The 23,158-nt window shown below is 52.7% G+C and overlaps 1 protein-coding gene across 9 annotated transcripts in view; it reads right to left on the reverse strand.

Moving 5' to 3' along the window:
• Window positions 1–23,158, reverse strand: part of PARVB (parvin beta) — a 162,034-nt gene that overhangs the window by 47,145 nt on the left and 91,731 nt on the right. For all 9 annotated transcript variants that reach the window (XM_003905676.5, XM_009217458.4, XM_017945377.3 and 6 more), the window contains 2 exons: window positions 19,303–19,392; window positions 12,946–13,016 (listed from right to left, as the gene is read on the reverse strand). In XM_003905676.5, the coding sequence (XP_003905725.1) occupies window positions 12,946–13,016; window positions 19,303–19,392 (161 nt within the window). The remainder of the gene's footprint in view (window positions 1–12,945; window positions 13,017–19,302; window positions 19,393–23,158) is intronic.

The raw sequence follows: 23,158 nt of genomic DNA on the forward strand, positions 1-23,158 counted from the left end.
CATCCCTTGGTTGATGGTTATTTCGGTTATCATCCCTTTTTTTTAGGTACCGTGAGTGGTGCTGATATGAACGTTCAGGTACAAATCTCTTTGTGGATGTGAGTTTCATTTTTCCAGGCCAGCCTTCCTCTTAAGCCTTTTCGCAACAGATTTTCTATTCAGTTCACTGGGTGACACGCTTTAGAAGAAGATTGCTTCCATTGTGAAAGTAACTATGGAAAGATAGGACTCCCGCCGAACACAATTCCACCTGGCCAATCCTGCTTCCGACATGTCTATTCCACAAAATAAAACGGACTCGATCAATGGCACGAAGTGCATGATTTTCCTGTGCAAGGGAAACTAACGCAATGATCTAATTGGTCCCAGTAACCTCTCGGAAATGGGAGTTTATGGCCCCTCTCAGAGATGAACAAAAGGACACAAGTCCAGAATATACCGTCCCCTGTCACTCAGAAACAGCTGCAACCTGTGACATTGGCCACAAGGCAAATTTTTGTGGAGCACACTCTATTTTCCCAGCAATACAAAAATATCAAACCTGACACACAAGCCCACAAGGAACAGAGGTAAAAATAAATTAAAGGGCGGTTTGCAGGGAGAGGTGCATGGCCCTGTGGCATTCTGGTCTTGTCAACGCCACCTCTGAAGGTCAGGGGCACAGCACCAGACACCCTGTTTCCACCCTGGGCCATCTCTGCGAGGCGGCTGGCAGGGCAAGGGAGAGCACTGGCCTGGGAGTCCCAGGGATGCACCTGAACCCCCTCAGTTCCCAAGGAGCTGCCTCCCCCGACCCCCCATGGCCCACAGACCCCCACACTCACTGGCTTCCTGCCCTCCTCTTTCACCCTCTGCAGTCTCCCTTGGGGGATCCTCCCTGACTCCCCCAACCCTCACATGGCGCGTTCCTGAGGGCCCTGAACAGTTCCCCTTCTCCCTCCCCACTCTCTTCTGAGGCTGGTTTATGCCCTCCTGCAACTTCCAGCGCTGTCCCTAACCCAGGACCCCCTAAGCACAGGGCCCACCTCCCCATGCTCCTCCCACAGGAGGGTGGGGGGTTCCGTGAGTGTCTCTAACAGGACTCGCCACACCCCAGGCGTGCTCCTTTCCAGGGAAGGCAGGCAGGAAAGCAGGAAGGTAGGAAGGCAGGAAGGCAGGTAGGCAGGACATCTGAGGAACGAGCACTGGAGGCAGAGGGGACAGCCAGGAGGAGCCCTGCCAGTGAGCTAAGCACGGGGGGACTAACAGTGACAGGAATAGGGGGAGGAGGACAGGGCCGACCCTGGACTCTCCCCCAGGCTGTGAGGGGAGGGGGCCGTGAAACCGCTCGGGTCAGGGTATTCGCCCCAGACCAAGAGACCTGGAGTGCCACCCAGGGTGGCTCTTGAAGACTGACCCAGCCACTGACCCCGAGCTAACTCCCCCAGCCACAGAACCCAGGCCCCTGCGTCTATGCCCCGCCCCCCGGGAACTTGCTCTGGCCATTTAGTGAGATTTTATGGGTTTGTTTTGTTGTTTGTTTGTTTTCAAAGTGTGTCATTTAACTTTGAGAAGGAACACTAAGTTTACAGACACACGAAGCAACAATCCTAACGACGCTTTTTGGTCTTCGAAGCCCTCCTCTGCCTGCTTCCACTCTCTCGCCACCCTGATTTCCACCATGGGTTCCCCATGATCCTGCCAGCTCCCCGGCTGACCTCCTTCCCACCTGCAGCCTCCCAGGCCACAGACCTCTTCCCTCCACCAACCACTCAGCCCTTGACAGCCAGGTAAGGCCAGCGACAGTGCCTCTTCCACCTCCTCAGACCACCCAGCAAACCCTAAGCCCGAGAGATGCCGCAAATACTAGATAAGTGACTCCTCGTCATATTCTGCGTGTCTTTTATAATTTTTGGCTAATGGCTTTACAATGGGTTTGCCTGGTGCAGAGGCTCACACCTGCAATCCTAGCACTTTGGGAGGCTGAAGCGGGAGGACTGTTTGAGCCCAGGAGTTTGAGACTACCCTGGGCAACAAAGTGAGACTCTATCTTTACAAAAAAAAAAATATTTAAATTAGCCAGGTGTGGCAGTGCACACCTGTTGTCCCAGCTACTCGGGGGTCTGAGGCAGAAGGATTGCTTGAGCCTGGGAGGAAGCTGCAGTGAGCTGTGATGGGGACGCCGCACTCCAGCCCGGGTGACAGAGCAAGACCCTGTCTCAAAAAAAAAAAAAAGAAGGTTTTACAGGCAGAATTTTAAAACACCCCCTAAAATCCTGACTCACTGGTGCACACGCCTGTGTAAATACAGCATGGCATGAATACGTAGGGTCTGCATTAAGACCTAGCTCCACCAGCGTTTTAGCTGTGTGACCTTGAGTCACTCACTTAACCTCTCTGGACCTCAGAGTCTTCATTCAGAAAGGAAAATAAGTCAGCCCCTAGCCCTGTGCACACTATATGACCCAGTAACTCCAGCTCTAATTTCTCCCAAGGTACTAAGCCAAATGTGGCCCCAGACGCTTACTAGCTCTGGAATGATTCCACATTTGTATAAGAAAAATGAAAAACACAGAGAAGTCTGAAGAGACACATATGGAAAAAAAAAAAACAGCCCTGCCTTCTGGTGGATTTTTCTGTCTTCCAGGTTTTCAGCTGCATATATTACTTTGACAGTTCAAAAAGATAATAAGTATCATTTTTACAAATTAATCACTCTCCAGATGGCTTCTCAAGAACTTGACAAGTAGGTCTTAAATGCATATAGAGGCCGGGCGCGGTGGCTCACGCCTGTAATCCCAGCACTTTGGGATGCCGAGGCTGGTGGATCACTTGAGGTCTGGAGATTGAGACCAGCCTGGCCCACACGGTGAAACCCCGTCTCTACTAAAAATACAAAAATCAGCCGGGCATGGTGGTGTGTGCCTGTAATTCCAGCTACTCTAGAGGCTAAGGCAGGAGAATCGCTGGAACCTGGGAGGCAGAGGTTGCGGTGAGTTGAGATTGCACCACTGCACTCCAGCCTGGGCAACAGAGCAAGACTCCATCTAAAAATAATAATAATGATGATAATAATAATAATAATAAAATGCACATGTAAATTCAAGGGACTCCAGGATTGCCAAAACCATCTGTAAAAGATGAACAAAACTGGAGGACCCCACTCCACCATTTCAAACCTGACTACAAAGCTCCAGTCATCAAAACTGTGGGACTGACATTGAGGTAGACACAGACCCATGGAACAGAAAGAGGCATCCAAGATAAATCTCACATCACAGTCAACTGATATTAACAAGGATACCAGGACAATTCAGTGGGGAGAAGATAGTCCTGTTTCCTGCCTCAGCCTTCTTCGGAGCATGCAGGCCACGTGATCTCATTTTCACTCATCCGGTCTGTCTTCTCAGCTGGCCTGGCAGCTCCTCCCAGGCGGGGCCTGTGTTTTGTTCAATGTCATATTCCCCGTGGCTAAAGCAGGCACAGACCCACAGAAGGGGCTCAAACCGCAGAACCATCTATGGACTTCCTAGAAAGGTCTCTTAGGCATGCAGACATTTGGTTCCAGAGGCTGCCGTGCTCAGAGCTCAGTCTTGTTAGGAAATATACAAGAGACAATGTTGCTGCTATACAGAAAACTGAAAAAAGAAAAAAAAAAAAATCGCATCTGGATCTCGAACCCGGTCCAAGATCAAGCCTAAAAATAACAAACAGAAAGATTAAAATCAAATTCCACGCAGCAGGCCACGGCAGTCCGCTCTGGGAAGCAAAAACCGTTCACAGCCCAGTTCCACCGCCACCCCGAGGAGGTACAACTTATTCCTGGATACCACAGCTCATGCTGCCACTGTACTTCCCAGGCCATCCATCTTAATCCGCTGTGTCACAAAAGACTTTTTAAAGATAGCGCTAGTCATTATTTTTAGGGACGCACTCACTTGCCAACCCCGAATCCTGCGGGCAGATGTCTAGGATGTGCATTAATTGTGCTCGTGCACACCACTCCATCACGCACGTCTTATGAGATTTTGCTTTAACCAGAATTAAAAAAAAAAAAATACTTTTCCTTTAGATCCTTCTGAATTATAATCAGAATCTGCAGCCTGTCTCCCCCAGAGCTATGACAGTTACGTTTTAATTACTTCCAAAAAGAGTCGGACGAGGGCTGATTGCAACAGGCAGGGGGAGACGCGGCCTGGTGGGGCCCAGGGGGCACGGGAGGGCACCTCTGTGTGGCTCCAACAGCACTAATTTCTGCCCAGAGGATGGTTTTCACGCAGCTGATTTTCTTCACAGAGACAAAGGGAGGAAGAAAACAGAACTTAAAGATCAGGAAGGGTCTTGTCCAATCAACCGGGGAATGAGATGTGAAATCTGCTCTTGGGGGGACCCCCAGATGAGATGTAGTCAGCCTGCTTTCAACCAGTCTGCTTAAGGAGTTCTGTGTGGTTTTTTCCTGACACCCAACGTGTCATTCCAACAGCAACTCTCTGCTTATCTGATACCAACAGGGTGTCCTACGATTCAATCTGATTCTAACGCCAACTACCTGGAGTTGACCCCACAGGCTAAGAGCTCAGTCCCACCAAACAGACTTCATTTCAGACACCAGCTGCAGATGGGGCTACCAGGCTCCTCTTCCCGCTGATTACAAATCAGGGCTCCTCACCTCAGGTTCAGTGATTTGCCAGAATGCACAGAGCTCAGAAAAGCATTTTACTTAGGATTACCAACTTACTATAAAGGTTAGAACTCAGGCACAGCGGGCCCGGCGCGGTGGCTCATGCCTGTAATCCCAGTATTTTGGGAGGCTGAGGCAGGCAGATTGCCTGAGCTCAGGAGTTTGCAACCATCCAGGGCAATACGGTGAAACCCCATCTCTACTAAAACACAAAAAATTAGCCGGGCTTGGTGGCGGGCGCCTGTAATCCCAGCTACTTTGGAGGCTGAGGCAGGAGAATCACTTGAACCTGGGAGGCAGAGGTTGCAGTGAGCTGAGATCGCACCACTGCACTGTAGCCTGGCCTGTGTGAGACTCCGTCTCAAAAAAAAAAAAAAAAAAAAAAAAGAACTCAGGGACAGCGTAATTAATAGGAAACGCTTCATGGGACAGTGTTTTTGGGGAGGGGAGGGGCTTCCATGCCCTCTCCCTGCGTGTCCCCCTCCCAGCACCTCCATGGGTGTTCCCCAGTGCTGAAGCTCTCTGAATCCCACTGTTGATGGGTTTTGTGGAGGATTCATTATGTAGGCGACTGATTACATCATTGGCTACTGGCGATTTGATTCACTCTCCAGCCCCTCTCCACCCCTCCCAGAGGCTGGGGGTGGGTAGGACTGACAGCCCCACCCCTCTAATCCTGTGCTTGGTTACTCTGGGGCCAGAGTAACCCTGAGTCACCTCATTAGCATAAACCCAAGTCTCATTATGAAAAACAAAAGACGTTCCTATCACTCAGGAAATCGCAAAGGTTTTAGGTGCTGTGTGCTAGGAATCTGCACCAGGACCCGGAGGCTAAGGTCAGGTCTAGGTTTCTCCTTATATCGCAACTGTATAGGTTTTCCTTGGCTATTCATTCTGGAAAGCATAAGAATAGCCACCCCCCACCCACCGCTTTTTTTTTTTTTTTTTTTTTTTTTGGGATGGAGTCTGGCTCTGTTGCCCAGGCTGGAGTGCAGCCGCGCAATCTCGGCTCACTGCAAGCTCCACCTCCCGGGTTCACATCATTCTCCTGCCTCAGCCTTCCGAGTAGCTGGGACTACAGGTGCCCGCCACCACGCCCGGCTAATTTTTTGTATCTTAGTAGAGACGGGGTTTCACCATGTTAGCCAGGATGGTCTCGATCTCCTGACCTCATGATCCGCCCGCCTCAGCCTCCCAAAGTGCTGGGATTACAGGCGTGAGCCACCGTGCCCCGTGGCCCCTCCCGCTTTTAAGAATCACTAAAAATTTAAAGTATCTCATCTATAAACCTCTAGTTGCCTGGGCAGCAGTCACTGTTCACCCATAAATAATTCAGGTCGCTGCTGGAGAAGGTTAGAGAAAATACACAAGAAGAAACACCAGCAAAGATGACTTTCAGGTAAGTCTTCCAGGCTCCTGCACCCACTTCCAAACTGGCACTGCCCGTCTGTCCATTCACCTCCCTCCCGGGCTGCCCTGTTCACGCTCATGTTCCCAGCACTGCTCTGACAGTGCTAACGGGTGATCAAGTGTATGATCTAACATTATCCTGACAATGACACTTTGAGGTTGTCAGGTTGGTGCTATTAGCCTCCCACTTTAATCTGAGTTGGGATTTGAATCCAGGAAGCTGACCCCAGAGCCGACCTTCACCCCTTAACAGTATAATACATGAGTATAATCAATGCTCAGAGACAAGTTTTGAATGACTGGCCTCATTCTCAGTGCCTGGCTTAGTCAGAGCTAAGGATTTTTTAAAACAGGAGCAGAGGGTAGCTCATAATATTTTATACTGCAACAGTCCCAAGGCAGCAGAGGTCAGACGGGGTATCTACAGGAGAAGACAGGACAGGCAATCAAGACAAGAGGAAAAAAAGTGCAGATGACAGAGAACAGAGAAAGAGAAAACAAGAGGGCCAGCCAGGCGTCCTTGGAAATGTCCCCCGTTTCCAAGAGGGACATTCAAGACTGCAATGTGGCCACAAGCAATGGCCACACCACCATATCCAGCGGGTCGGGATGTCAGCCAGACCTGTCTGTTCCCTGACCTGCTCAGACCTGCATACGGTCCGTGCTTTGCACTAACAACGTCTGCTTCAGGACCGAATGCCTCCGAGGAACCATTGGGAGGTGGCCTCTACTAAGGTCTACTTAGATGTAATCCACTAGCATTAGATCATTACAGTCCACAGCACACAAAGGATGCTCTGGAAAGCAGAGAGAATCACGCAGGTAATGTGGATGGAGGTGTTCTGTCTGCACCATCCAGACTGGCCATCTCCTCCCAAGGCGAGCACCTGGGACCACCTACATCAGCATCCAATCCAGAGGTTTACCCCAACCCTCACCTCCTCTTCCCAGAGCCTGCTCCCTGCCATCTCACAGGTTTGGGGTGGAGCAAAAAAACCACAAGTGGCTGGCACAGTGGTTCATGTCTGTAATCCCAGCATTTTGGGAGGCCAAGGCGGGCAGTTCACTTGAGGTCAGGAGTTTGAGACCAGCCTGGCCAACATGGTGAAGCCCTCTCTCTACTAAAAATACAAAAAATTAGCTGGGCATCGTGGTGCATGTGTATAATCCCATCTACTTGGGAGGCTGAGGCAGGAGACTCACTTGAGCCTGGGAGGCAGAGGTTGCAGTAAGCTGAGATCGTGCCACTGCACTCCAGCCTAGGTGATAGAGTAATAGAGTAAGACCCTATCTCAAAACAACAACACAAAACAACAGCAACAACAACAACAAAAAGCAACCACGTCTGTCTTGTCTCTAAGTCGCATGCCATCTTGGGAGATCCTGGTGTGAACCTCATGTTGGTGCTGCTGACAAAAACCCCCATCAGTTCTCTCACTGTCCGTCAAGGATGAATTAGCTCTGTGTGTGCGGCAGGACTCCAGCCCTGGGGATTCAGCAGGCCAGAGAACGGTCACGGTCCCTCACAGCATAAGATTACATTCTAGGGGAGGAGAAAGACCAAAAACAAACTAGTAAGTAGGAAATGACTCCAGGCAGGAGCAAGCCCAGCAAAGAAAAAGTAATTGGGGTTAGGAGGAGAGTGATGGAGTGACAGGGGCAGGAAATACGTCTCCAAGGAAGAAGCACTGAGAGAAAACTGAAAGAAGTGGAGAAGACAGCTCCAGACATGGGCCTTTGAAAGTCCGAAGACCAGGTATGTGATAATGAACCTAACGTTGCCCACAGAGAAGTTGGGCCTGTGCCCTCGGCCCCTGGGAGGTGATCTCCTAAGCCCCAGAATGCCTTGCCAGATAAAGTACCTCTGCTTACCTGGGGGCCTCAGGCCAGCCAGAGAGTAACTGTGTGATTCAGGGAGGGGCTTTGGGTCGCACTGCATCGGCCAGCTGCTGGAGGGGCTGGAGACAGATGAGCCATGTGGACAGTCAGCCACACCCATGCAAGGGAGCCCCAGCAGAAACTCTGGACACGGAGGCTCAGATGACTATCCCGGCTGGCAATACTGCACACGCATTGTCCCACATCACCAGGAGAGTAACGCTGCCCAAGACGCCATGGTGAAAGGACAATGGAGGCGCCGTGTGGGTGCGTTCAACTCTGCCCTGGGCAACTCTTCCCTCGGCTGATTTACACCTGTATCCCTTCACCATCAGAAAGCATAACTGTGAGAGTGGGTGTGGCAGCTTTAAGTGAGTTCTGGGAGTCCCTCTAGCAAATGATCAAACCTCAGGGCAGTGCTGGAGATCCTGAACTTGCCACTGGTGTCAGAAGTGAGGGTGGGCTTATGGGATGTCCCCTTTCACCTGATGACCAGTGGGCACTGGCTCAGTGTTTCCTCAGAGCAGCAAGCTGGTCAGGGTGGCCGGGGCAGTGAAGGAGGAGGGGAGGCAGCGAATGACACAGAAAGGGTCTGGGCAGAGCATGTATGTGGGTGCTCCGCTCAGCAGCAGCCCAAAGACGGGCCACAGTGCTAGCCTCTGGCTCAGGCAGCGGCTGGCAGGCTGACTCGCCCCTGCTCACCCCTACCTGCACAAGCATGCTGCTCTGGCCTCGTGCAGTGAGGACCTGACTCCCCAAACCAGAAGAAAGGAGGTGCTGAGAGCCCATGAACATGAGCAAATCCAGACTCAGGGAAAAATCCCGGCCGCACAGAGAGCCCCCTGCATGCCTGAGAAATGAGAATCAACCAAGTGCAGCCCAGCTCACCTGCTGCCACCCACACGCTTCTCTGTTTAAAAGGCTACAGTCAGGGAGAACTAATATTTAATGTACATCCCCTCTGTGCCACCACTACAGTAACTAACATGCCACTGACAGCCAAACCGATGCTGCTCTCCTGGTTGCTGTGTCTATGCTTATTCTGGAAAAGATTGATCGAGAGTGGAAAACGTCTGCCAGCCTGCTTTGAGACACAACCTGCAGTCTGAGAGCAGGTGGAGCCTTCCAGAAACATGTCTTCAGGCTGGTGGGACGGTCACAGTAACAGGCTTCTCAGTGTCTGGCAACTGGCCCTTCCGGGAAATGGCCAAGGATGCTGCCGCTGCAGGCACCAAAACCCACCCTGCCTGGCGCTAGTGGCCAGGGTCTGCCAGCTGCAGCTGGAGGCAACAGCCTGGAGAAGGGGATAGTGTTAGTTACCTGTGGCTGCTGTAACAAATTAACACAAACCCAGGGGCTTCCAACAGCTCAGTGGATTCTCTTGCAGTCCTAGAGGTCAAAGTCCAAAATCTGTTCCACTGGGTTAAAATCCAGGTGTCAGCAGGGCTGGTGCCTTCTGGAGGCTCCAGGGTTCCTTCTGGGTTCTCCAGTGCAAAATCCATTTCTTTGTCTTTTCCACTTCTAGAGGCACAGGCCGCCTGCATCCATTAGCGTGTGGCCCCTTTTTCCAACTTCAGAGCCAAAAGCTACCACCTTGCCTCCAGGGTCAAGCTGCCACGTTCATGTGCAGGCAAAGCTCCCCATGTCCCTCTTATACAGACACTAGTGAACACATTGGGCCCACCTGGATCATCCAGGATGGCCTCCCCATTGCAAGGTCGTTACCTACACCTGTCATGTCCCTTTGCCATGTAAGATGATAGTCAATGGCTCCAGGGATTATCACATGGTCATCTTTGGGGACCATGATTCTGGCCCAGGTTCCCTGCGAAACAGAACCAGGGCAAAGCTCACCGCTGATGCATTTTCTTTGGCAGGGGTTTGGGGGTGAGGGGAGGGCATCCCAGGCTAGCAACAGGGAGGGGAAGGGAGGTGAGGCAGGTGCATGAGCTGGTTATGGCTTCAGAAGAAAACCCAGTTGATGCTCAGCCACGCGGCCCATCTCCATGAGCCATGGTCTCAGAAGCGAATGTCGGGGAAGGCGGGGAGAGGCATTTATTCCTTGGCTCCTTCCTGTCGTTAGTCCTACTTTGCCCCAAAGGATGTTAATTCGCCTCCCCAGTCAGTCCACCCCATGCTCCTCAATGTGGCCTTCTTCTCAATCTGGAACCTGGAAGAGGTGGAGCAGCCGGAGCCTCCACGGGTCCCTTCAGTTTGGCCCTGGCTGCCACAGACATTGTGGTCCCTCCACGGTGGGCTGGCACTCAGCAGCCCAGCCCTCGCCCCACCAAGGCCAAAACAGCCTGGGGGTCTTTGGTGGCAAAGCAGCAAAGGCAGGGGTGGGTGGCGCTGCAGACATCTGGGAGGAACATAAATGAAATCCTGCATAGCAGGGAAATCACTTATCCATCCCCCAGCCCCAGGGCCCAGCACAGGACCCTGCACTCAACCCGGCTCAGTGAACATAGCACCAAATGGACAGAGTGACTCAAGCCCAGACACATCACCAACCCCAGCACCTGGGAGTGGGGAGTTACTTAAACCTCTCTTTTTTTTTTTTTTTTTTTGAGACAGGGTCTTGCTCTGTCACCCAGGCTAGAGTGCAGTGGCTATTCACAGGCATAATCACAGCTCATTGCAGCCTTGACCTCCTGGGCTCAAGCAATCCTCCCACTTCAGCCTCCTGAATAGCGAGGATCACAGGCACCTCCCACCACACCCAGTTAATTTTTGTGTATATATATATATTTTCTGTCTGTAGAGAGACAGGGTTTCGCCATGTTGCCCGGGACGGTCTTGAACACCTGGGCTCAAGCGATCCCCCAACCTTGGCCTCCCAAGGTGCTGGGATTTCAGGCATGAGCCATGGCACCCAGCCTCTTCACCTCTCTCTGAGTCTCCACGTGGAAGCAAGAATGACACAGCTCCCCAGGGAGTTGTTTCAAGGAGATAATCCCGTGAATGGAGTTTGTGAACTCTCAAGCATTGCTCAAAAATCAAAGAAAAAAATCTTTAGAAAGGTGTATGGGATGGTTCATCTTCTGTGTCAACTTGCCTGGGCTCTGGGGTGCCCAGACAGCCAGTGAAACATTGTTTCTGGGTGTGTCTGGAAGGGAGTTTCCAGAGGAGATGAGCATTTGAATTGGTGGATGGAGTAAAGCAGACGGCCCTCCCCAAGGCAGGTGGGCCTCCTCCAATCCCATAGAACAAAAAGGTGGAGGAAGGTGGGATTCACCTCTCTCTGCAGGGGGCTGCTAGTGCCAGCACCTGGATCTTCTCCCACCCTGCTCCTGCTACTCAGGGCTGCAGACGCAGGCTTGCATCTCTACCACCAGCCCTCCAGCTTTCTAGCTTGCAGACGGCAGGTTGTGGGACTTCTCGGCCTCCATAGTCAAGTGAGCCAATATCATAATAAACCTCTCTCTAGATACTGACACAATGGAGTCTGTTTCTCTGGAGAAGATTGACAATTCTCATGCATCCCTTGCTTAAATATCCCCCGAGAACAACATTTTGGTGGCTAAAAGACAGTGACTTTCCTCGTCGACATTCTTCTGTTCAAAATAACAAAGTGGGTATTCAGAGGGAAAAAAATAAAACAAATTAAGTAATTTATTAAGAGTCAACATCTTTGGGTGGACCCTAAAACTGACATTTGGAATGGTTTATTTTCGGTTTTTTGTTTTGTTTTGTTTTGTGTGAGACGGAGTTTTGCTCTTGGTGCCCAGGCTGGAGGGCAGTGGCAAGATGTCAGCTCACTGCAACCTCTGCCTCTCAGGTTCAAGCCATTCTCCTGCCTCAGCCCCCGAAGTAGCTGGGATTACAGGTGCCCGCCACCAAGCCCGGCACATTTTTTGTATTTTTAGTAGAGACAGGGTTTCACCATGTTGACCAGGCTGGTCTCGAACTTCTCACCTCAGGTGATCCACCCACCTTGGCCTCCCAAAGTGCTGGGATTACAGGCACGAGCCACCGTGCCCGGCCTCAATGTAAATTTTAAAAAGAATATAACTTGCAAGCCATTTTACTTATTCTGAATGAGCCCTCATGAAAACACAGCTGTACAGCCCAGTGTCAGGTCCATTGCGGTGGTGAAGGTGGAGAAGCTTTTTAAAAAGCACTTTTAATAGAAAAATGTCTGTTTCTGGCAGACACTGTCATCATCTGCATTTTCAAGAATCCTGGGGTGCCCAAGCTGGCCGTGAGCTGTGGAAGTCAAGTGTCTGTGTCTGCCATGGCCGTCTGCCCAAGAGCCCACCCTGGGTTCACCAGGGTCAGGCGGAGCCCACAGCCTCTCCTCTTCAGGAGATTCCCTCTCAAGCCCTACCATGGTTTAGATCAGAGCAACCAAAACTGCAATCTGTACTTGGACCCACACAAGCACTGCCTCACGGCGAGCAGGAGCCACGCTGGAGAAGGACAGCCGCTGCCCCAGAAGGCCGGCGCCACGGGCCCCTTCCCTCACTGTTCCCTGACCTCTGGGAGCGGGGCAGCCGGGTTCCCCGCCCAGCTGGGATCCACGCCTCCAGACATGGTGGAAACTGACCGTCCACTCAGCGCAGGCATCGACATCAGATGACTCCTCGGCAGGAGTGGCCAGAGGGGTCACCCTCCTGCTTTTCAGGGTTAAATCTGAATCTAGACCCCACCAGGCTCCAGACAGAGCTCCAACTCCATCCGTAAGGTACTACACTAGCTCACGCCAGCACTCACTCCTAATCCTAAAATCCCCTCCTGCCGGGCTCTGTCCAGCCAAGAGTTCACAAGCCTGGTTGTTAAAGCCCCAGCCCAGCAGGGCACATGGGAGGCACTCAGCACTGTGGGCTGGATCCCCCCTGCCATCCTCTTCTGCCAACACGTCTGCCCACCTTCTCACGCAGCACCAACGTCCCTCTCAGGAGCCCCGGGTTTAGCTCCCTTTGTCCACGAGAGCCCTGAACCCCAAAGCCGAGGCCTCGCCCTAAGAGGAAGATTCCAACCAAGACGGAGCTCCGTACCTTGACCAGTTCCTTGAACTTGGGGTCTTCCTTGGACGTGGGGTCGATCATCGTGCGCTCCTCGTTCTCCTCTGCCAGGGACAAAAGGAAGTCACGGTCAGCGATTGTGGGGGTAGCAGGGACATGGGGAGCCGGGGGAGGCCGACTCATCTCTGACAAATGGAGAAGCAGAGAACCCAGCACTAGGGGAGCATGACTGTGAGGAACCGCCTTCTGGAAGGTGGATGGGGCCTCCTCCCGCCTTCCCCTCTTCCGGAAGGGGATGAAGTCAAACTCCATCGTTCTGCCTGACCTCGCCCTTCCCAGACTCCGCCAGCAGCTGGTCCAAACCATTTCCATGTTTCAGGAGAAATAAGGAGAGAGCGGCATTTACAGGGCATGAGATGCATCCCCCGGCCGGGATCCGGTATGTGGGAAAGCTCCAGGCACCAGGTAGTTCCCTGTGGCCACTATTTATAAACACATGTGAAGAGCTGGGATGGTTATAATGAGATGGAAAATGTTTGGTACATTCAGTGGAAAAGAATCAATATGCAATGTTGTATGAAAATAACATGCAGAAAAAATATTGAGAAATAAATAGCAAAAAAAAGGGGTGGTGGATGAGGTTTAACAGTGAAATGTGCTCATCCTCATCCTCTTTCTATTTCTCTACCTGTTTGCTTTCCCTCCATGTTTCAGCCTGGATCCCACAGACACCAGGCAGCCAGCCCAGCCCGTCATGGAGGACAGTGCCGTGGAGATGGTGCAGAGGCGGGACTGCAGAGGAGGCACCCACAGAAGCCAGGCGTGCTCCATAGCAGAAATGCCCAGCACCACACAGAAGCCAGCGGGCGCCGAGCACCTCTGAACACACGCAGGAAAGGGCAAGGGGGTCTCAGGCTGCCCACGCTGTCCAGCTCCGGGACCTGCACAGAGCATGGGGCGGGTGAGGCCCAGGTTCCACTCACCGGGAGGCTCTACACCACGTCTCTCTCTTAAAGAGGAAAAAAGGCACAAGAGAGGCTTCAGGCAGAAGCCAGGTACCCCCCAGGACATACAAGTGGAGACGGCCAGGACACAGTAGAGACCAGGGTCCCAGAGCCCAGACAGGCTCCCATGGGGCTGGGGACACTGACCGTGTCGGTCAGAATGAAAACAGCTTTGAAGCTGGGCATAGTGGCTCACGCCTGTAATCCCAGCACTTTGGGAGGCTGAGGAGGGAGGATGGTTTGAGCCCAGGAGTTCCAGACCAACCTGGGCTACATAGTGAAATCTCTGTCTCTAATTTTAAAAATAAATAAAAAATAAAATAAAATAAAATACGAAAGAAAGAAAGAAAATGGCTTTGAGTGAAACTTTGCTGCTGACACAGATGTGATGCAGCTTCCCGGCAGCAGAGTGTAAACTGACAACGTGGAGAAGCTGTTTTTGAAGTCATACAGATCTGATGCCTGAGAAGGACAGTCCAGGTAATGTGCAGGGAGCACTCGGGAGTCCTGACGATGTCTCCGCGAAGGCCTCCACAGCCTCCCACTCCTGCTGGGATCAAGGCCAGCGTCCTCTATGCAGCCTCCAGGGCCCCTCTCCAGCCTCATTTCCTGCCCTCCTGGTGCAATCTGCTCCAGCCCATCTGGCCTTCCTCCTTGAAGCCTCACTGCTGCCTGACCTGAGCCATGGCACCTGCTCCCGCTGTCCGACACTCTCTCCCTGGCCCGTTTCCTTTACCCTTCAGATCTCAGCTCCCCAGCTCAGATCCTTCAGCCCAAACGCCAAATCTTCCAAGCTCTCCTGTCCCAAAGGACTTGGTGTGCCTGTATGACCCATGTCTGAGACCCCCTCTGAGGCATCTATCTCAGGTGTGCAAGGAGGAGGACCAGGCCGTGCATCCACACGTGTATGGGAGGCGGTGCAGGACGGAGAGCGAGCAGGTCACTACCCAATCCCAGCCTTCGGAGAGGCCATTTCTGGGAACAGCCCCTTCAACCCACACTAAAAATCTAAGCATGGCCCTATCTAGCATGTCCTCACACCTTGCTCTGGCTGAACTGAGAAGCAAGATTTGGGCCCGCCCAGCTCATGTGGCTCCCACAGGGAACTCGCAGCTCCCTCCTGAAGGCTCTGAGCCCACGTCCAACCCCCCGACATCCCCTGGACTGGGCAGTGTGCCGTGCCTGCTCGGATGTCCCAGGACTGCAGGCTCCTTGAGGGGTCCTGCCCCAGCCGGCGGGGCCACTGACAGGAACGGGGCATCTGACCCAGAGACTGTGAAAGGTGGAGGACAGAGACGCCGTTTCGAGCCTCAGTGTCACCAAACACTTTCTCAGAGGCATCTCTGGTCTTTAACTGTCCCCGTGGGGTAGCTTTCATTCCTGAACCCACCTAGGGGAGGACAGTGGGCCTGAGAGGGTGGGCGGCAGGCCCCAGGAAGGCAGCTGTGTGTGGCGGTGTGTCTGTCTCTGCGGATTCCGCCCGAATCTCCCAGCCACCTGGTGATGGTGATGGTAGGCTGGGCTCAGAGGCTCTGCACAGACCAGGGAGCAGCTGCGTCTCACAGGGCAGGGGTCCGACTCAGAGCAGGCGTTTGCCCTAGATGAGGAACCTCTGTGTCTAGGGGCTCCGGAGCTCACGGTCAGCCCCTGCCGCCTGTCAGCCTTCATGACTGGCTCGCCTTGGCCTGGGACCCCGGACATGAAGCCCCTACGGGCCACTGAATACCATGGCCCTCGGTCTGCTAGGGGCTGCTCACGCGGCCTAAAGAGGAGCAATTCCCAAACCTCAGCGGGCCCCAGACTCCCGGGGGCATGTTTAACACAGAGGGGCCTGGACCCATGTACTCTCCTTTGGTAGGTCTTGGGGTGGCGAGGAACCCTCATTGCCGAGTGCCCTGGGACTTTCTGACATCCTGCATTGAGAAACGGGACTCCAGGGACTCTGGGAGAGAAGAAAAAGGCTGTGAGAGGCTCTTTGTTTTTCCTAAAAGGAAGCTGAGAGTAGACACCAGGAACCTGCCATCTCTGAGCTGTGTGACTTTGGTGGTCTCTAAACTGTGCCATGATCCTCTTGGTGGCTCCGAGACTGAGGCAGGACCCCTCGAGGAGCCCACAGTCCTGGGACACCACAGTGGGTACGGCAAGCGCTGCCCAGCCCAGGGGGTGCCGGGGGGTCAGACGTGGGCTCAGAATCTTCAGCAGGTCCGGGTCCACACAGGCTGGGTGGGCCTGAATCGGGCTTCTCTCCACTTCAGTCAGAAGAGAAGCAGCGCCCAGAGGCCGGGGCCGGGGTGGTATCTCTGTGCCAGTGTTTTGTGGCAACCGAGGCCCTGCCCTCCCCACCTTGTGCATCACAGCAGAGCATCCATCAGCTGCAATAAAATGTGCCCAAGGACGGAGACCTGTCCTGCTCACCTCTGATGAGGGCCACCATCTTCACTCAGAGGGTCTAGAGCAGGGGGAGCAGCCCAGCTCTGGGGGCAAAACGCCCGGGGTTCAAAACTTTGGCACTTACTAGTGATCCCTGTGATCGTAGATCTGTGCCTCAGTTTCCCCATCTGTACAATGGGGATAATGATACAACCCACCTCACAGGGTCCCTGAAGGGACTCAGGAGCAGAAGCATTCACAGTGTACCCCCAATATTCGCTACAATGATGACATCCATGAGCCCAAAGGATATGAAATACACAAAGACAACTTCAGAAAGAGTCAGGTGCTGTGCAAATATTCAGTGAGTGAGTTCAGTTATTATTATTTTTTGAGACAGGGTCTAACTCTGTTGCCCAGGCTAGAGTGCAGTGATATGATCTTGGCTCACTGTAGCCTCAACCTCTTTAGTCTCAGGCAATCCTCCCACCTCAGCCTCCTGAGTAGCTAGGACTATAGGTGTGTACCACCAAGCCTGGCTAATTATTTATTTATTTTATTTTTTGAGATGGAATTTCACTCTTGTTGCCCAGGCTGGAGTGCAATGGTGGGACCTCGGCTCATTACAACCTCCGCCTCCAGGGTTCAAGCAATTCTCCTGCCTTAGCCTCCCAAGTAGCTAGGATTTCAGGCATTTGCCACCATACTCGGCTAATTTTTGTATTTTTAGTAGACAGGGTTTCACCATGTTGGCCAGTCTGGTGTCGAACTCCTGAGCTCAGGTGATCCATCTGCCTCGGCCTCCCAAAGTGCTGGGATTACCGGCGTGAGCCACTACACCCAATTTTTGCATTTTTTAGTAGAGACAGGGTTTTGCCATGTTGGCCAGGCTGGTCTCGAACTCCTGAGCTCAGGTGATCCACCCGCCATGGCCTCCCAAAGTGCTGAGATTACAGGCCTGAGCCACCGCGCCTGGTGGGGCTGCTGTCTTCTAACTGGAGGGAGAGGAAGCCCAGTGGACCCCGGTGTGACCTCAGGTAGCATCACCAGCTCTGGCTTTGGGTCGGCTGGCGGCTGAACTTGCATTGGCATTTCTTCTCCATAAGCTCTTGCTGGCCTGGCCTTGTCACGGAAACCACAAAAAAGGGATGAACTGGGACTTCCCTTTGAACCAGGGTTTGGAAATAAGCAGAATGTTCCACAATCGCCTTCCAGATCAGCTGGATCCCAAAACACACTTTAAGGAAAATGTGTCTTAGCTGTTACCCATTACATCAGGCGGTGAGCGCAGGGGCCTGGGCCACTTGGCAGGGCCCACCCTGTAAGCCCAGGCTGCGGGCAGCTCTGGCTGGCCCAAAGGGAGGAAGCATATTAATCATGTTTTGCAATTTCTTTTTTTCTTTTTTTTCATTGAGATGTCTCGCTCTGTCACCCCGGTTGGAGTGCAGTGGTGCGATCTCGGCTCACTGCAACCTCCCCCTCCCGGGTTCAAGCGATTCTCCTGCCTCAGCCTCCAGAGTAGCTGGGACTACAGGCTAACCACACCCGGCTAATTTTTGTATTCTTAGGAGAGACGTGGTTTTGCCACGTTGGCCAGGCTGATCTCAAACTCCTGACCTCAAGTGATCCGCTCACTGTGGCCTTCCACAGTGCTGGGATTACAAGCGTGAGCCACAGCGCCCAGCCTGTTTTCTGTATTTTCTGGTGTGTGGCATCTCGGGGCCGTGCTGACTGGAGAGACTGCACCTCCAGGGCGAGCTAATTCCTAGAGATGGTAACCCACCCTCTCTGAACACACATTTCACACGTAAACCCGCTCAGAGCCTGAGCCCCAGAGCCCAGAGCCCCCAGCCATCTCTTTTCTTGGGCTCTCATGGGGCTCCTACACTCCCAGTCAATATCCTCACCCTAATCTCCCCTGGCCCTGGGGACATGCCACGCCATGCCATACCATACCATGCCACGCCACGTGGTGTGGAAGAAGGAGAGTCTTCTTCCTGAGAAGACTCAGGACAGCTCCTGCACCCCAAAGCCCACTGGTATGACTCCAACAAGCCAGGCCTAGGCCCATTCACCCAGCCTTGCCCATTCCTTCAGAGAAAACCACAGTAAGGGTATTGGGGCCGGACGCAGTGGCTCATACCCATAGTCGCTGCACTTTGGGAAACCGAGACAGGAGAATTGCTTGAGCCCAGGAGTTGGAGACCAGCCTGAGCAACATGGCAAGACCCCATCTCTACAAAAAATTTAAAAAGTTAGGTGGGCATGGTGGCACATGCCTGTAGTCCCAGCTACTCAGGAGGCTAAGGCAGGAGGATCACTTGAACCTGGAAGGTCAAGGCTGCCATGAGCTTTGGATCACTGCACTCCAGCTTGGGCGACAGAGTGAGACTCTATCTCAAAAAATACACACATAAAATATAAAATAAAGGCATTGACCCTGCTCCTTCTGCCTCTGCCTGACACTGGTGCTTTCCACGTGGCCTTTCATGGAGTGATGTGGTGTAGTATGGCATGGTGTGGTGTGGCACAGTGTGGCATGGTATGCTATGGTGTGGCATGGCATGGCGTGGTGTGGCACGGTGTGGCACGGTATGGTGTGGCATGGCATGGTGTGGCGTGGTATGGAGTGGCGTGGCGTGGCATGGTGTGTCGTGGCATGGCATGGCAAGGCATGGCATGGTGTGGCCCTGAGTGGCCTGCTACACCCCCTTTCAGAACTATGAGTTTAACAAACTATCTTTTCAACTCAGTCTTCTCCTGATCTGCTGGCTTCACCATCTGAATAATAAAACTTACATTTTAAAACTGGGTCAGAAACCCTCAAAGAAGGACTTGCTTTTCCCAACGGACTTTTCTAAACATGACCTTGAGCTAAGAACTTAGACTCCCAAATGCCCCCAGCATCTGATCAAGAGGCCAGATCTATCAGGCTCCTCATTGGCCTCCCCAAGACCAACTTAGTGCCACAGAAGCTCAACTGTCTCAGGGCAGGGAGCGGAGGAACGCCCCGTACCAAGCTGGGTGTCTTCAGGGTGAACATCTGCCAGGGCGGGGGACATCGGTGAGTTGATGGCATTCTTGCCTTCTTCCTGCAGGTCACTCACTGTTGAGCAAAAGGAAAGAAAAACCAGGTTAGTATACACGGAGTGCCGTGGCCTCACGTGTTGGCTGTGGACGCAGAGAGAAATCAATTCCTGTTTTTTCAGCATTTAACAAACATTCCTAAAAGGCCTGTTGCCCAGAAAGAGTCGGAGGGAAAAATGCTCCGAACCAAGAATACATTCTGTAGTTCTTCCCCACCCCAGATATTTCCCAGGTCTCGCTGAGCTCTGCCAGTCTGTTTTCACTGCTCTTTGAAACTCATAACTAAGACACCGAAGCTTCCAGATGTTTCCAGATCTGACCAAGGCCGCTGAGGCAGACAAAGCATGGACCACAGCGATGGGGCATGAGAGTTCCACCAACTGCCCTTCCTCTGCTGGGGGGCCGCATCCTGAACCACGGACTCAAGACGCTAATCCCCTCCGGTCATGCAGACAGGTGAATCTGGAGTTTAAAGTGGGGTCACTGGTGATGGCCACATTCACAGGGACAGAAATATGATGGAACATCCAGGTCAGGACTGCTGGAACATGCAACAGAATCTAATAAAGAGAGCCAGAGGCTCCAAGTCAGAAACACCATGGCCTCCCGTCTCAAGGGAGTGCTGAACAGTTACAGGGTCTGGAACGCCCAGTGATTAGGGACAACCCCAGAACCAGAAACGACCCCTCATCGCCCTGCACCGAGGAGACGCTCCAGGCCTTTCAGCCGCATCCACCAGGGAGGAACACCCACCCACCCAGACGCCAGGCACCAAAACCCTTGCTTCTGTGATGTCACACTTTTTCCACAGTCACAGCCTCAGCTCCAACTGCACGTGGGACTCCAGGTTCCAGCCCCAAGATGCGTCCATGGTGCCGGGTGGAGGTAGGGCCCTGGCCGCTTTCATGGCTCTGGTGGAGGACCGCTGGGGAGCAGTCTCTGATCACATGCCGCAAAAGTACCCAGGCCAGTGTGCCCGGAGCTGTCCCTCCTTCTCCATGAAACGGGTTCAGAAGTAAAACCGTATTTCCTCTTTTAACACCACAGTCACCTCGAACCTTGAACACCTCCAGCTCTGGACACCCAGCCTCCACAGTGGCAGGCGATGGAGCAGCAGGGGGTGTGGCATGATGGCTCTGGAGTAGCAGGCCAGCGGGGCCCCACCCGTGCTGGCCGTGAGACCCCAGGTACGTCCCACTCACCTCTCTGCATGTCCCTCATGTGGCATTTATAGGTAATACTGCAAAAATGCCAGGGCCTTTGGAAGGGCTGAATGTAACCATAAATGTCAAGCATCCAGCCCAGAGCATGGCACGCAATGGGCTCTCGGGACACACCTGTGGACCCAGCTTTCAGGACAACACAACCTCCATCCTCATAAGGACAATGGCAGCAGGGCCCCAGGATGCCAGCTCCTCTCATGTCAGCAAAGGTCCTGATACTCAGCTTCTGAAAAAGCGGACCGTCTTTTACTCCGTGTCCATAGCTGCACTACTCAAAATAGCCCAAAAGTGGAAATAACCAGGCCGGGCATGGTGGCTCACGCCTGTAATCCCAGCACTTTGGGAGGCTGAGGCGGGTGGATCACGAGGTCAAGAGATGGAGATCATCCTGGCCAACATGATGATAGCCTGTCTCTACTAAAAATACAAAAATTAGCTGGGTGTGGTGGCACACACCTGTAGTCCCAGCTACTCAGGAGGCTGTGGTGGGAGAATTGCTTGAACCTGGGAGGCAGAGGTTGCAGTGAGCCAAGATCACACCACTGCACTTCAGCCTGGTGACAGAGCGAAACTCTATCAAAAAAAAAAAAAAAAAAAGTGGAAATTAACCCATGTTTCCGCACATGGAATTTATAGGTAACACTGCAAAAATGCCAGGGTCTTTGGAAGGGCTAAATGTAACCAAACCATGAACGTCGAGTCCCCAGCCCAGAGCGTGGCACCTGATGGGCTCTTGGGACGCGGCCGTGGACCCAGCTTCTAGGACAACACAACCTCCCTCCCTCATAAAGACAATGGCAGCGGGGCCCCAGAATGCCAATTACCCACTCCCCACAAGGAAATATATTTGCATTTTAAACAGGTAACTTATCCTGGAGGACTGCCTGATGCAGGAGTGTCAGAGCCTAGGTACAGATTGGGGTTAGGAAGTGTTTTGATTAGAGGAAGGTTTCGGGCACGGCTGCAGTCACTGAGTCTTGGCATTTGAGAACACCAGATGAATGAGTAAGCAAAACGTGGTCCATGTATACCACGGAATATTATCCAGCCTTAAAAAGGAAGGACGTTCAAACCAGGCTACAGCATGGGTGAACCTTGAGAATGTTATGCTCAGTGAAATAAGCCAGACACAGAAAGTCAAACACCGTACAATTCCATCCATAGGCGGTCCCTCAAGTAGGCAAATGCACAGAGGAGAAAGCAGTCTGGTGGCTGCTGGGGGTAGGGGGAGGTGGCAAATAGAGAGGTAGTGTTGAACGACGGCAGAGTTTCAGTTTGGAAAGATGAAAGAGTTCTGTGGGTGAGTGGGTGGTGATGGCTGCACAATGAGAACGTACTTAATACCAGTGAATTCTGCTCTTGAAAACGGCTAAGATGGTAAAGTTTACGTTATGTCTATTTTACAACAAATTTTTTAAATAGAAAAAAAAAAAAAAAGCAGGCCCTCTCCAGGTAACCCACATTCCAGCCGCAAGCCAGCCTGGCTGCCGGCACACACTGTCCTCCACCCACAGCCAGCATCCTAAGGGATGCCCGGGCACCACTCATCGTTGAAGTTCCAAAATCCTCAGCATAACTCTGCACCAGCAGTGGACAAATATTAAATGCCTTCACGGGGAAATGATACAGGCACAGAGCTTTGAGATTCCCTCCGCCCCCCCTCCCTGAAAATATTCCAGAAGATCCCCCACAGGTCACCCAGATCAGCTGAGAAAACAGGGACCAAATTTCAGCAATTATTTGTACCACGTGACTAGTTCCAAGAAGAGTTGTAACCAGCAGAGAGTCTTAAAAGGCAGAAAGGAAACAGGGGAAAGTGATTTTTCACAGGAATCCTTGGGAATATGATAGCCCTGGAGTACAGGGGGTCTGGTGGAAGTTCCATGTCCTGGCTGGCATCCTAGGAAGACACGACAGGTGCAGGGAGGTCCTGTCCAGCACAGCTGCCTGCAGTGCTCACGCCGACGGCAGAGGAAGAACAAAAGACCCAGTTTCCCTACCTGTGGAGGATCATACAGGTGGTCTATGCCCAAGAGTCCTCTTGGCAAGGCCCGAGAGCTGGCACTGCACCCACGTGCCTGAACCTGAGGAGTGGGGAGGGAGACCTCGGGGCAAGTGGTCAACGCTTGGAGGCAGCGCTGCTCACCTGATTTCAAAAACACAGAGAGGGAGGAGGAGAGGAGCCGCATTTTGAAAGCCTAGAAATTGGGTCACATGAAAACAGAGATTTCCATGCCGCCCTTGAACATCAAAGATGACATTAAACAGGGCCAGGGATTTTGTGACCTTAATAAATGAGAAACGCGCTCACGAACACCGCCCAGGGCCTGTTCAGCAGCGCATTCTGAAGGGGCTGGTTATGCACGATGGCCTGAGGGAAGCAAAGGCTTCGAGGACCAGGAAGAAGGGGCACAGGCTGGCAGACCCCTCGGTTGGCAGGAAGAGCCCAAGCCTGTGGCCACAGAGCCCCAGTCCAAATCTCGCATTGCAACTTGCTGGTGTGTGGTCTTGGGGAAGTCCCCTCATCTCACTAAGCCTCAGTTTCCCCATCTGTAACATGAG

This window comes from Papio anubis, chromosome 16 (genome assembly GCF_008728515.1).
Source record: "Papio anubis isolate 15944 chromosome 16, Panubis1.0, whole genome shotgun sequence".
Classification (NCBI taxonomy): Eukaryota; Metazoa; Chordata; class Mammalia; order Primates; family Cercopithecidae; genus Papio; species Papio anubis.